This window comes from Phaethon lepturus, unplaced genomic scaffold (assembly GCF_000687285.1).
Source record: "Phaethon lepturus isolate BGI_N335 unplaced genomic scaffold, ASM68728v1 scaffold31925, whole genome shotgun sequence".
Lineage (NCBI taxonomy): Eukaryota > Metazoa > Chordata > Aves > Phaethontiformes > Phaethontidae > Phaethon > Phaethon lepturus.
This window is the reverse complement of record NW_010538937.1, coordinates 4864-19871: the sequence shown is the minus strand read 5'-3', so window position 1 is coordinate 19871 and position 15008 is coordinate 4864. Positions and strand designations below refer to the sequence as shown.

The 15008-nt window shown below is 48.2% G+C and overlaps 1 protein-coding gene across 1 annotated transcript in view; it reads left to right on the top strand.

Annotated features, from left to right (window-relative positions):
• ULK1 (unc-51 like autophagy activating kinase 1) overlaps positions 1-13443 on the top strand; it is a 79290-nt gene extending 65847 nt beyond the window's left edge. Inside the window, exons 19-27 of the mRNA XM_010286982.1 lie at positions 311-495; positions 1289-1404; positions 1993-2136; positions 4700-4887; positions 7639-7817; positions 7952-8070; positions 10504-10661; positions 10844-10979; positions 12894-13443. Of these exons, the coding sequence (XP_010285284.1) occupies positions 311-495; positions 1289-1404; positions 1993-2136; positions 4700-4887; positions 7639-7817; positions 7952-8070; positions 10504-10661; positions 10844-10979; positions 12894-12949 (1281 nt within the window). The 3' untranslated portion in view covers positions 12950-13443. The remainder of the gene's footprint in view (positions 1-310; positions 496-1288; positions 1405-1992; positions 2137-4699; positions 4888-7638; positions 7818-7951; positions 8071-10503; positions 10662-10843; positions 10980-12893) is intronic.
• The last annotated feature ends 1565 nt before the right edge of the window (positions 13444-15008 follow it).

Here is a 15008-nt window from a genome sequence, read left to right as displayed (position 1 = left end):
GAATCCCCAGTGGAGACGGCAGACGGTTAAGCAGGTGGCAGCCCTGGTGTCTCATGCGTAGCTGGCACTGTGACAGCATTTTCTCTGCTTATGTTAGGCTGCTACAAATTTTCAGCAGAGTTTGTTGTCCTTTCATTTTATTAGCCTTTCTGGGATTGGGGGCAAGTAACTGCTTGGGTTGGGATTTCTAGCTCTTTATTTCAGGCAGGTTGTTAAGCGTACAATTTAATTTTGATAAACAAATGAAGGGGGTGGGGGGAGCCTTCCTCCTTCATTTTGAAGACACATCTCTTTTTTCTGTTCTTGTTAGGCTGTGTCCCCATTTGAGTTTCCCAAAACCCCAAGTTCCCAGAATCTCCTCACCCTCTTGGCCCATCAGGGGGTCATGATGACTCCGACACGGAACAAGACCTTGCCAGATCTGAAGGAGATGGGTCATTTCCACTGCCAGCAAACTGGCTTGGGATTGAGGCCTGTGGAAGAGATCAAGGGCAGGTGAGCTGTAGTCTGCTTTATACAGTGGTGCTTCATTCCCTGTTACGGGACAGATGGGGCAAATTTCAACCCCCAACTAACGTTTAAGTTGTAATGTAGCATCTGCAATCATTCTGCAGTTTTCTGCTAGCACCCTTGGTTTACAAGCAGATATGATGCAGATGTTTAAATTGTTCCTCTGCAGGGGCAGGCCACGGCCTAGATTTTATCAAATGAAAGATTGTCTGCAGCTTCTCAGTATGTTTAGTGTCCAGGGTTTCATCAAGTGGGGACCAAGGGATTTTGTTACTAGACCAGACTCCCTGCAATTGTGCAGATGCGTGCCTTGCTCTTTGTGGAGCCTGTACCTGTCGTGGATGAGAGGGTGTTGTGGGTGTTCCTTGTCTGTGAAACAGTGAGCACCAGTCTTCAGACCAGAGATCTGGTTGAAAGCCATGTGCTGACTGTCATGAGCACTGCAGGATACAAAGTCGCTCAGATGTATTAGAAACTCAGAAGTTTCTAACATGCCTCTCTGCAGACTCAGATTTCTGCAGTGATCTGGAGGAGTCCTCTGTTACTAATTTCATATCTTCTGTCAAAGAAAAAATGTGTTAGAATAATGCTGCAGTCACTACTTGGATTACTGCAGTTAGTCTTGGTAGTTGTTGAAAGAGTGGTTATTTCAGTTCCAGACTGTTTGCTGTGTAGTGTTAAGTGGTTGTGGACCAGGAATGGCACGAACTGGAGTGGAAGTTAGCTGAAACCTCGTACCTGTTGACTTTCTGCATCATGTTGTATGTCCTCTTTTTAGATCTCTGAGCACAGGCAGGCTCACTGACCTGCTTCTGAAGGCAGCCTTTGGAGCACAGATCTCAGAAGCTGGCAGCAATGACAGCCTGAACAATGAGAAGCCAATGGAAATTGCAGGTAGGTGGGGAGGCCAGGCAGATCTGGCAGGATGTCCTGGGTTGGGACGAACAGTTTGCCTGCATGCCTCCTACAAATGGGAGGCTGCTTTTCTGATGGCTTTTGGCAAAGGAAGCGACTGCCGTGTGTGAGGAGTGTAATGATGTTTGCTTTCTTTTGTGGAGCACTCAAGGTCTGTGGGCTACGCGTGCTGTGTAATTGCTGGCTAGTGGTGTGATTTTTGTAGGCAGGGCTTCCTCTTTCGGCCCCTTCTGAGTGTGATAACGTGTGGAAGTGGGGCCTTTCTGCCAGGCGGCTCAAACGTGAATGGCTCCGCAAGGGTGGGTCTTCCTGGGCTTGCAGGCTGGGAAGCAAGGAGGGGAGAACAGCTGCAGCAATGCGTGATGCTGCCCAGGCTCGTGTCCTGCAGCCCAGGGCAGCCTGGCCTGGTCGTGTTCTCGGGGGATGCCTCCAAAGGCAGCGCTGGCCTGTGCTGGTAACCACTGTCTCCCGGGAGTCTGCAGGAACATAAAACCGCTGGGTGAGGCACACCATGCTCTGAGTAACTTTCCTGTAATGCCAGTCTGCACCTTTCAACTGTCTCCCCAGCTCCCTCAGGTGCTTATGGAGGGACCCTGCACTCTGGTGCCCGGGCTGGGGGCTCTGCCAGCCCATCCCCAGTGATTTTTACTGTCGGATCCCCTCCCAGTGGAACAACCCCCCCACAGACCACGAGGACCAGGATGTTTTCAGGTAAAGGGCTGATACCTACCTGCCTGTTCCAGTGGGAATGCCTGGGGGCAGAGCGATGTGTTGAATTCCGTGCTGCTGAACACTGGTGGTGGCAGAGGGCTGCTCAGAGCACAGTCCATAGAGCTCAGCTGGTCTAAATGCCTTTGAGGTTCTTTTGCTGGCTCCTGCCAACCCCAGTTATTGCTGATAACTGTTTGCACTGGCACAAGGGCAAATGCCATATAGTGGTTTTCCAGTACTGGAAGAGAGAGGCAAACTATTCTTTTACTTCATTTCTTTCTGCTTCAGGAATAATGCTGCAGCTGTTCATAGACCCATTGTTGCTGATAAGTCAACAAACATAAAGACTGTGTTGTTCTGATCGTTTTCCCCATGGCTTTTGGATGAGCTATAAAAGATGAGTGTGACCATCCGTGCCCAACAATTTCCGTGCACAAGTACTGTTAGGAAAGCACTGGGATGGCTCTGTATGCAAAATTATTAGTGGTGTTACTTATGCTCTGAGCTGCTTAAGTAGGAAATGGGGAAATGCACTCCTGCTTGACAGATACTTCTTTCAAGACACTGATGCTCTGGCCTCATCAGTCAACAGTTGAGGCAGTGGTAATTGGCCCTTTTGGGATAGTGCGTCTGGGAGCTGGAGTCTATGTTCAGTTTAAGAAAATATTTGGACACTTTTATTTGCATTTTTGGCTTGTTTGGGTTCTCGTCTTGGCTGTTCCTCATCTGAATGTAGTCAATTCTGTTGTTCTTAATTACTGCAGGGAAGGTTTGGATGTAGCCATGAATAAGCTGCTTGACTGGGATGGGGGGGACACATGGGCTCAGTTCCTGGGCATGGCTTGGATTTCCATCATAACTAAAACCACTCACATCCTTAATTGTCTGGAAAGTTGGGACCATAATCCTGTTTTTGTCTTTTCTGTTTAGAGGTTAAGCTCTGTAGGGCAGAGGCTCTTGCAAAGTATCTGACGGGCCTGTAGCACAACGGGGTTACTATCCCGGCTACAGCCTCTTGCGACTACTGAAATGTTACAAAAAGATAATTCAGACTTCCTGTATTGCTTTTGTGGGGATAATAGCAATTTGTAAGCAGATCCAAGCACCAGTTTTTAGTGGTTTGATATTTGGATGCTTAAGAGTCTGCTGAACAGTCAAGATCTCAGATGGGATGCCTGGAAGAGAAGGCTGTTGAATAGTGAACCGACAACACAAACACAGCGTTAGGTCAAGGTGGTCAAAGTAATGCTGCTTGACAAGCTTCGTTTATTAGGTCTGTGCAGTAACTCCTTACATTACAGTTAATGCACAAAGTTCATGGTGAAAAGGGGAGCTTTGAAAGCTGAAACTTTGCACCCCTAGTGCTTGGACAAGCCATGAGTAAGATCACATGACAGATACAAAGGCAGAGCCTTTTAGTGAGTCATCATAACAATTTCTGCAAACAGCCTCTTGGAATTACAGGGTAGCCAGAATGTGATATTGTTGATCCTTTCTTCTCTCAGAAAGATCTGGAAATACTCTGCCAGTCTTTGATGATCCACTTGGCTTTGAAGCATAGGTGCCAAGAGGGAGAGAGCTTTGAGAGGAGAGGAGATTGTGCCTCTCTGCAGAGCAGTTGTGCATAATATTGCTGAACCATTTGCAGGCAGGGTAAGGCAGCAAATTAAATTCATGGGTAGAAGAGAAACATCCCTCTCCAAAGGATCAGTGACAGTGGAGAACATTGCCTGGGTAGAATTAGCAGTGTTGTAGCTGATACTGGCATCCCCCTGACAGACAGAATATATCCCTGTGTGGCACTGTGTTGGGATATGAAGCCCTCTGGCAGTGGTGAGTGTATTATGAATACTCTGAGACAGAAATTCCTTTTGAAGTGTCCGTCTTTTATATGCAATGTGTTCTTAGGGTTGATTCAGGGCAAAGACGATGGTGAGGGGATTGTCTGATAGACACCATACTTACATGGTCTCCCGAATCCTGAGGTTAGGGTCTTGACTCAGCTGAAGTCACTCTCTGCCCAGCCTCCTGTTTGTAAAGAGTGGGAAGCAGAAGTGCGGGGCATATAATGGAAAGCTCTCCTGGTTTGCATGCAAGTGGTTGATGTTTTAAAGCCATGATAAAAACCTCACTTACCAGAGGTGCTAGTTCAGTGATAGCATAAAAGGTAGGGAACCAGGGTTCAAACCATGCCGATGCATGATGGGGAAGTTGGCTATGGTGGTGTATGATAAAAATCAGCCCAAGATGTCATGTCAGGGTTCAGAAAGTGTTTGGAGAAAAAAAGAAAGAAAAAGTGCTTCTGAATTGTCTCCGTAAATGACAGACATTCTAGAAGGTGTATTAAATCTGCTTGAGCTTGTAAACTGGTCTCTAAGGAGCTTATGTTGGGGAGTGGTTATTCTGGATCAAGAGTCCTTGCATCTTCCTCCAAAGTACCTGTTGCTGGCTCCTATCAGAGCCAGGATCCTGGATCCTACAGGATTGTCCCCTCTGCTGGGCAAGGAATACCTGGCCTACGATTAATATCTTCAGTAATTCCTTTGCCTATTTTTCTTCTCAGTGGGGTCTTCCAGCTCTCTCAGTTCTGGAGGCTCATTCACCGGCAGGCACTTGGCAGTGGGAACTGGTGGGGATGCTGTGGAAGGCCCCTCGAGTCTCCGGTACACTTTTGCTGATCCGATCACTGCCAACCTGGAAGGTGCTGTTACATTTGAGGCACCAGAGTTGCCTGAAGAGACGCTCATGGAGGTGGGTATAACCCAGGGACTTGGTAGGGGCAAAGGACGGGAATAAAGGAAAGCAAATCCAGAGGTCAGATTACTCCATATTTGCAGCCAAGGGGGTTGCTTCCAAAGATGGAACAAACTGGTTTCAAGACAACCAGGCCACTGCAGTGCTCAGAAAGCCCAGAGCATATTTAGCACAGTGACTTTTGAGCCTGCTGTTTAGTTTGAACCAAGCCTTGCTTTGAACCAAAGACAGCCCGTGACAGGGGTTAAAATTCACTATTTCTGAAGCTGAAATTGCAGGTTGGAAATATCAGTTATCTAATCCATTCTGTATTAACAGTGTATGAAGAAAACCTGTGTACTTGGGCCTTTTTCCTTTTAAAAGGCTCAACTTTAGTAGTAGCTGATTTGAGAGCGTGAGTAGCTTAGTGTACCAAAGACTGCCTGCTGCATGCACTTGGGGAGCCAGGCAGTGATACGGCCTCTGCTGAAAGGTCTGGAAAAAAGTAAACCTGAGACTTCTGTTACTGATGGGGGCAGGGGACACCATGTTCTGCACCAGGACAGCTGAACCAGATTGCGGAGCTGACGGGCTGCCAGGCTCCCCTTCTCTGCAGGCTGAAGACAGGCTGAAGCAGAGCAAGTGCTATTGTAGCTGAGATACATTTGAAATGTAGGTCAGGCTGCCCATTTGCAGTAGAGGTGGGAGGCAGCTTCAGTCACGGTTTCAGCTCTGTTCGTGATGCCTCCTTGGGCTGTCTGGGACTGGGGAAGGCTCCTTGTAGCTGAATTTTGCTGGTGTTGCTAAAAACCCCCAGATACCTGCAGAGATATGCATATATTGCTTTAAGGATGTGAGTTTGCTCTTGTACTTCAGCTTTTATTTAGCGCGCTCTTTTTTTGTCAATTATGCATTGAATTGCATTTGTTTGCTTAATTACCTGCAGAGCCACAGGGCTAGGACTTTCAGTATTGATGTGATCGCAATAGTAGTGAGTAGGACTGAGCATCCTACCTCTGTGAGGTCCCAGGTATGGGGCACTGCCACCTGCCACCACTCCAGACGCTGGTCTGAAGAGAAGTGTCCTAAGGAAGTACCAGCTTGATCTTGTTAATACCACTCACTTCAGCTTCTCATATCTGTAAAGTCATTTGGATTCGGTCATCATTTCTGCTGAGCACAGTAATCCATTTGCATATCACAGAACCTTCCTGGCACCAAACCTTTACAGCATATTTTGAGACTCCTTTGTGCCCTGTGGAGTTGGCCAGGATGCAAACCTGGAAGATTTTCTGATTTCTGCAGATACTTCAGGGCACTGAAAACTTGCTATTTAAGCTCCCCTGTTTATCTTGAGCAGAGTTGTTGTGTTCAGAGAGGTGATTCTTCCATCTTTTGAAAAAGTTTCTCTAGGTGCAGACAAGGCAAATTGAAGGCTAGGTTTTAGTTTGTTTTGCATTGCTTTAAAAACTGTGGAAGGAAGGACTCTCGCGGCGCCAAATGACGCCATGAATGCCAGCATAATTAATAGAAGCCAACTGTATAAGCAGAGAGGAAGGCCTGTGCATTAATTGGAGATACCAGGCTGAGGCTTGCAAGATCTCAGCAGTTTCCTGCTGTGCCACAAACTTCTTGTATGACTTAGAAATTACTTAATCTCCCAAGTTCCTCTTCTGCTTTTAAAGAAAATGGAGGAAGATGGAGATAACGCTTCCTTACCGTACTGGACTGTCGAGGTAACAAGGCAGTGGGAGGAGACATCAATGTTTCAGATAGTCAAAGCTGTCTTAGCAGCCAAGTGCCTGAGCCAGTGAATGAAAAACAAAAGCTTGCAGAACTTGAGTCTGGGGTTTTTTTCCAAATTCATGTAGGAAACATCCTTACCAGCCCCCTTTGAGAGAACTGAGCCACTGAATATTTGAAAACCAAGCAGGTTAGCCACCTCTCTGGAGAGAGAGTACAAACAATGGAGTTGCGTCTGATCCAGACAGCAATTCATTTCTAGGACCCACAAGCATTCAGTTTTTCCACAAATACTAACTTCCCAAAAATGTTTTCAGGGACTTAAGCAATGCAGCTTCCCAGAAATGGGATAATCCCCTTTGATCTCTAACAGCAGAGGCAAAACTGCTTTGAAATGAATGTAGCAGTTAGTGTGTGTGCCACTCACCAAGTGGCAAGGAGTTGCAGACAAAAGGCTGTCCTTGCTGTCCCTTCAGAGGACCTCACCCAGGACTCACTACACTGAACTTGGAGGATATAAAGACCAAGGGCTGGGGGCCGGGCTCTAGGGTGGGACACACTGTGTTTGCAGTTTTCTCTGGCGTAGGAGGTTGTCACTCTCATGAAACCCTCACCCGCTTTCAGTTTTGTACCAGCATTGCTGTGGTGGGGACCAGAGCTGAGCCAGATGGTCTCTCCCCCTTCCTGGCTGACTTCTGAAGGAGTCTCTCAGAGCTGGGATGCCCCTTAGGAAGGGGGCATGTAATTTTTTGAGCAAATCTCATCAGCTTCTCCAGGGAGCCACCTGGAAATTTCTGGCCTGGGGCTGTCGCTTGCTGTCGTTACTGTGGAGGAGGAACTGGTGCAGTGTGCGAGCTGGGGACTGAGTTTGGCTGTCCCTGCCCAAAGCAGAGGTGTAGGGGAGTTGGGGGCCTGGGTGTTATTTCTGTAAGCCAGGATGAGTTGCTGGCACAGCGGTAGGTGAGCAGCCTGCCCTTGCGTGCCAGCTTTCCCTCTGTAACACCCACCTTGGTGTCCCTTCAACAGCAAGAGCACACCGACATCCTGCGCAGCCTCCGCTTCACGCTGGCCTTTGTCCACTATGTGATGGAAATCGCTGCCCTTAAAGGCAGCTCCAGTGAGATGAGCAGTTCAGTGACATCCGAGTACCAGCTCCAGGAGAGCGTGGTGGCTGACCAGATCAGCCTCCTCAGCCGGGAGTGGAGGTAAGGACCGGGGAGCCTCCCAGCTCCCAAGTCTTCTGTCACTCTCGCCCCACCGATCCTTAAGTACCAGAAGTCCTTCAGGACACACCTCTCTCCCATCGATCTACTTGCATTGCGTTGTGCTTTCTTTGCAGCTATGCAGAGCAGCTCGTGCTGTATCTGAAAGTAGCAGAGCTTCTGTCCTCGGGGCTGCAGATGGCCATAGAGCAGATCAAAGCGGGCAAGCTGTGCCTCTCCTCCACCGTCAAGCAAGGTAAGGGGCCGCTGGGCACACGGCACAAAGGACTCGCCTGGAATGGGAGTGTTAAAAGTATCACAAAGGGTATGGAGGGGGTTGAGCGAGCGTGAACCCCCACCGGTATGTGCCATGGGGCTTATTTCTTATTGTCCCCTTGCGCAGCCGGGTCTTTTTTTATTCACACTGAGGGGAATGTTCCTCTCTTCACATTGACTTTAGGTCTCAAAACTCCTGCTCTTGCCCCTGTGAGAATCTTCAGCACTAATTAGTGAGAGAGGAATGTATCTTATCTGATTCCTTGTACAGCTTTATCTCAGGTGCTTATTTGTACATGACGTAAGTCCAACTTAATTACACAGTGCATGTCCTAGGAAATGCTTACTTGGCACCTGTCTTGACAGCGATGATTTTTCAAATGAAACAAAAACACAGGAAGTAAAATACTGGTAATGCCAGGGTCACTTCTTTGCTAGTGTTACAGTCTTGCATTTCCATCTGACTGGCTGGCTTGTGATGTGAGCTGGCTGTGATTCAGTGATTAAGATAAATAATTTTAAAACTACCATTGTAATATTACTGAGGGAGCTTTTTGAAGCACTTGAAGTACTTGACCCATCAGCTGCCTTCCCCAAGAGCTTAGGCTTTGAAAGTACTTGTGCTGCCTTGGGGTGGGGTGTAAAAAAAATGGAAGTTAAATACAGTGAGCACACATACGTTGTAGCAGGCAGTATGGAGCAAGGTACATAGGTTTAGCTACACATATTCCACAAGTTCAGGCTAACAGGAAAGTTGTCGTAACCCAAATAAATTACTCCTTTTCAGGGCAGATTGCAACCTCTAGATTTGTAGTGTAATTTGCCCTTCAGTGTGTGGGAATTGGGCAAGGCTGTCTTGTCTTATTTCTCTCCCCACAAAGTCCTGCTCCCTGGAGATTTTCCAGGGCACAGTGAGGACAAGAGTGTTTTCAAGACACTTGTGTCCCAAGTAGATGGAAAAAGCAGGGAAGCACGACAAGACACTGCCCTGGAGTGTCCTTGGGTGCTGTGTGCCAGGCAGGGTCCCTACCCACAGACATCCTTTTTTTCCTGGTAATTTGGGCACAGCTTAGAGCTCTGTTTGAATTTCATGGAGGAGGATATTGCTATATTTGTGTGTTGTTTTGTTTTTTAAATAGTCTCTCTTGACTCTCTTCTCATGGAGTTTTTCATTTCCCCCTCCTGATGTCACCCACGAGCTTCGGGGTTCCCATTCCCTCTGGGAATATGAGAGAGGGTGATCTGACAGTCTGACCCTGACAGGGTTATGTTTTGTGCCTCGGTCCTTTTCTCTGATGATGAGTTACAGCAGCCTTTCTTCCTGGAGGCAGTCCCTTCTCTGGCTCTCTGCTCTCTTATCTCTGGCTGGGAAGGCTAGATTTAGCCGCAGGGCCTGGCTGTCACGTCAGGTTGCCCCTCTGCATGGTATCTGGGAGAGGCTGGTTCATGGTATGGGTTAATTTGCCTCCCCCAGGAGCAAATCATGCAGCGTGGGTATTTCCAGAAATGTGCACGTAGCAGTTAATGCTCGTCAGATGTTGGTGGGAGTTTGTATTCGGTACTTCGGTAGATCATGCCATGCAGCTAGGGAGACTGTGGTGGGCTGACCCTGGCTGGACACCAAGTGCCCACCCAAGCTGTTCTGTCACTGCCCTGCTCAGTTGGACCGGGGGGAGAACATGTAACGAAAGGCTCGCTGAGATCACTCAGCAGTCCCTGGAAACATTCAAGGTTGGGTTCGACAGGGCTCTGAGCAACCTGGTCTAGTTGAAGATGTCCCTGCTCATGTCAGGGCATTTGGACTAGATGACCTTTAAAGGTCCTTTCCAACCCAAACTATTTTTGATTCCATGATTCTCTCTCCCATAACCTTCCTGTACGAGGTGCTGTGGTTCAGGAAAGGAGGTTGCCTTTCACAGGCATCAGTGTCTTTTCTTTCTGGGACAGCAGAGTCCCAAGAGAGAGTCCCTTGCTTACTCAGTGCTGCTTATCCACACTCAGCTCCAACAGCTACTACATGCAAGTCACGTACTTCTTCACGGCATATCACCACCCATCAAGTAGCAGAAGCTTTGTATCTGGCACGTCTGTTGCTTCTGGTGGTGTGTGAGATGTCTTGCACGGTGCAGACTGCTCTCTGCCTTGTGGCAGCTGAAGGAAACAAAAATAGACCTGGCCTCAGGTGAACTAGGCGTATGTGTAGGTGTTGCCACGTGCAGGCTTATAACTGGTGAAGGTGACAGTGGGAAGGAAAAAGACCGTGTTGGTGCAGCAAGTACTTTTCTGCCAGGCTTTTGGCTTTAACATAACCCTGTTGTCTTGAAGGTACTCATTGGGGGTCCTGTGAATGGAGACTGGGAGGCACAGGGAGAACTGGAAGTAGCACCTAAAGCATTTCTTTCCTTTACTCTAGTTGTGAAGAAGCTGAATGAGCTTTATAAATCCAGTGTATCGTCCTGCCACTGCCTCAACATGAGACTCCAGAGGTTCTTCTTGGACAAACAGAAACTCATGGATCGGATCAACAGCATCACTGCAGAGAAGCTCATCTTCAGCTATGCTGTGCAAATGGTAATAACCGTACAGCGCCTGGGAACAGGGTTGCCACAGAGCCAGTGTTTGGCATTAACGGCTCCTGCTGGTGGCCTTAGCAGAGGCTGAGCGAGGGAGGTGTTCATGCAGCTGAGGGGCCATGCTGCGAAAGCTGTCTTTCGTCTGGGAATAACCCCTTGGCACGGGGTTTTTGCCTGCAGGTGCAGTCTGCGGCCCTGGATGAGATGTTCCACCACAGAGAGGACTGTGCACAGAGGTACCACAAGGCTCTGCTGCTGATGGAGGGGCTCCTGAACATCATCACTGAACAGGGGGACATAGAAAACATCAATAAATGTGAGTGACTTTTTTTTTCCCACTACAACATGTGTTTTTCTAGCTGCATGGATCAGAAATTTCAGTACCCAGTGCCTATTTTCCCTTTGGCTACATCTTGGTGGACATAGCAGAGGTCTCTTGGCTTGTTACAGCTCCTCACAGCCTGGCCTCTTCCTTTCCCAGTGGGAAAACTGTTAGAAATGCAGGTCCCTGTTCTGAGCCATATTTTGAGTGCTTCCCGTGCAGAGTGGTTGCCAGGGCTTTGTTGGAGCGTTTGATGTGTGAAAGAACTTGCTGAAGGAAGTGGTTTGGCAACAGCAGGGGCCTGGGTTTGGTCTCCAGCCAGAACCATCCCTCTGACTGCACAGAGCACTTGGGAACATGGAACTGCAGCGGCTGTCGGGCAGAGATGGTGGATCAAGCACAGCCAGGGCTCCTTCCAGCACATCCTCTGAAACACGACTGCTTGCCTGTCTGGTTCCCCAGCCCCAGGCCTGGCTGAGAGGACAGCGGACACATATTTTTCTCATCAGCTAGAGCTTGCTGTAGCAGTGAAAGCTGAACTCTATAGCTACTTGCTATCATTTGGCGGCTTCTCCCAGGGACAGATGGACCCCTCTGTCTGCTGCTCCAAGCTGTCGCCTCTCTCGCGCTCTCCCTTTGTTGTGAGGGGTGTTACTCTCTACTGCTGCAGGCTCCGCATCTAACACACATGGAGTGGAAAGGATTGACCTTGCTTGCTCTGAGTGCACTTCCCTTGCCCTTGTGGCTGGGGTTTGATCACCTCTGTCATCCCCCTCTACAGGAGGCGGGCAGAGGGGATGGGGGATAGCCATCGGCTGTTAGGGCAGCTTGCCTTGGCCTCGGTTCCGCTCCGTCACAGCTAAGCCAGCCCATCCGCGGCAGCTCCGACGGCTGAAGGGAAGGGGCACAGCGGGCAAACCATGCCAGTCCCCTCCGCCGGCTACTGACTGCGCTTCTTGGGCCGGTGCCCAGAGTGCTGCCAGGCTGCTCTAGTCCGTGCAGGCAGAGCTCTCGGGTAGGTAATGAGAGAAGAGATTTGGGGCTCACAGGCAATCAGTTAGGTAATTATCACCAACTTTCACAGTTGACATGAGGCTTACTGAAGGAGAGCAAAGGGAGACTGGCAGGTTCTGTGTGGTACTGGAAGGCTAAGTGAATAGGGAATACTAAGTAGTTCCTATTGTACCATTTCTTACCAAACCTAAATTGCGTCTTTTGTCCAGAGATGCACTTAATAGATCTAACAGATTTCTTTTCCCAGTTGATATCCTGATGCTCCCTGTTTTACCCTATGTTCCAGCTTCCTGATTGAGCTGTTCTCTAGTAGGCTGTAGTGGGTATGCATTTCATATTAGATCTCAGGTATATGATGACTTATTTCTGAAAAGTAGAATGATGAACCTAGAAATACAGCAAGTCTTCCTGTGAGAGGAATGAATTCCACCAATCATTTAGTTTTTGAGAGAGTCTTAGGCTCAGGCAATGAGAATCCGGCACTGACAGTGCTGGGCTCAGTCTCTCTGTTGTAAGCCATGACAAATGGCAGTGGAGACCTTTGAGTCATCCTGCCTGCTGGTGAAAGCCGCTCCAATAACTAAAAGTGAATAAATCGTTCCTGGTGGACAGCGGTTCTTGATACCTCTGTCAGAACTGCTGCCTCCCGGATTTCATTGTTGGATCTCTGATTATTCAACCCTTCAACCTGTCCCTTCCCAGCATGGTGGTTGTGGTCAGGTCCTCAGCTAGTCTAAATCGGTACCCGGTAAGGATTCTTGAAGGGCTGCTTAGATTTGCTGAAGTTCTGCCTTTTTTTTTTTACCCTTCACTCTCCAGCATGTTTTGGTAGTCTTTATATTGCCAGGAAAATCAGAAGTTGATTTCTTTTGTTGTTGTTTTTTTCTCTCCCAGGTAAACTGTGCATCGAACGCAGGCTGTCAGCTCTGCTGTCGGGGTTCTGTGCCTGATTTCAGCGTTGTTGTTCTTCACGCACCTCGCCCCAGCTGATCGCTTTGTTTCCAGCGGCCTGCTGCTGTGGTGGGAAACGATTCTGGCAGTAGGAGACCTGGAGGATGAACTGCTCAATGTTTTGTCTTCTGACGTTTTGGGAAGTTGTTCCACAGACTCGGATTCCTTTGTGGGGACGTGTGACTGCAGCAAGCACAAATACTTCCCTGCCCAAAGGCCTGGGCGAAGGCATAGCCGATGTGGAAAGGTTCCCTCGTTGGCAGGGGGGATGAAGGATAGAGGTCTGCTTCTTCTCAGCACTTTGAAGGACAAGACTGCTGCCTATCCCTCTTGCTTAAGAACAGGGTATTCCAGTGCTCTGTCCATTGCAGGCAATGGATGTGCTGAAACTGCTGGCTTCAGTTAGCGTTGGAGGGTGTCATTCAGAAATCAAGGCCAGTTTGTGTACTTTCCCCTACCCAGCTGATAGCCAGGCATCTTCCAGCTTCCCAGCAAGCCGAGGCTCCCCTCCTTTCTCCCCTTTGTCCCTTCTCGTATGTGTTTATGCCTCGGAGTGCTCACTGAACGGCAGAGAGGAGGGAGTCAGCTCCCTTTTGCCCAAGCGTTGCCGAAGTGGCTCCCACCTCCACAGACTTGCCACACGAGGCAGAGGACGTGCTGCTGCGGGGGGAGTTCGCATCTCCCACGGCTGCCGTCTGGACTTGCCTCTCCGCCTGGATGGGCGTGGAAAGAGACTCTGCAGGGAACAGGAGGATGACAGAAGGTGTAACGCTCCTGTGTTTGTAAGCCAAAATGAATCCGTTCCTCCCTTGGTCCCCAAGCTCAGCGGGATTAATGTGAAAGATTCCTGGCCTGTCAGTACATATCTACCAGGAGGAAGCACTGGCACTGTCCTGCTTTCAGCTGTTGGCTCGATAACCCCTTTCCCGGAGCCCTCACCCACCCCAAACTGACAACACTAGCTTTGTGAATCAAAGGAGCACTTTACACACTATGGGAACTTTGAGAAGTTGACTTGGCATCACACAACAACCCAGGAACATCATGACTGTTAGGAATGCTGTTCTTTTTATTCCTTTCCTTGCTTCCTGGTTGTTTTATTGCACTACGTGTGTGCGTATATTAATATGTATTCCTAAGGGTGAATATATATTGATATATATATATATGGTTTGTGTGTAACTGTATGTATTTAACTGTACTGTATCTTGTGAGTGTGACGCAAAAAGCACTGCAGAGTCTGTGCTGTTCCTCCTCCACACCAGGTGAAGCTGACTTGCAGTCTGGCAGTACCAAGATTTGTTTTGTTTTGGGTTTTTTTATTTAAATGTTCTTTTAAGGACAGTCAGTATAAAGCTCCATGCTTTTTAAGAGCTCAAGAACAGGCGTTAAGATCCTACACACTTACAATTGGAAATGCGTTTTTTAAGAAGTTTTATTTGCTGCTTCATTTTTTTTTTTATAAAGAAATCTCGTAGTGTTCAGTTTTATGTTCAGCATTTCTTTTAAGGAGACTCAGCAGCCAAATGAGACTGCGGGTGCGAGTGGTTCGAGTTCTGGTTGAGGCTTTGGATGCTGTGAGCATGTGCGTGAGAGGATACCTGGCTGCCTTTCTGTCTGTCTGCGTGCGCATGTGTGTGTCTTAATTTATCAGAGTCGTGGCAGTATTTGTTAGCGCTGGGCAGAAAAGTATCTTTGAAAGCAACTCGAAACCTCAGGCTTTGTTTTTGGGGATCTAAAAATATTTTTGCACATGGTGGTTAAGTCCTCATTGCTTTTTTTTCTCTCAATATTGGCACGTTCAAATGATACTTTACAAGCGTTTCAGGAGCAACTTAATTGACTTTGGAGCTGGCATCATCTTTGGCAACACGGGTGTTTCTGATCACAGAGCAGAAATGCCGATGAAGAAATTTTAAAATATTTCCGATTGCCCCAAACAGGGAAGTTTAAGTGTAGCTTTCACAAATGCTTCAGTATCTGTTACATCGTACGTTCACAGCCTGCTGCTTCTGTGGCTGTTTCTGCTTGTGCCTGGGAAAAAAAGGAAAAAAGGAA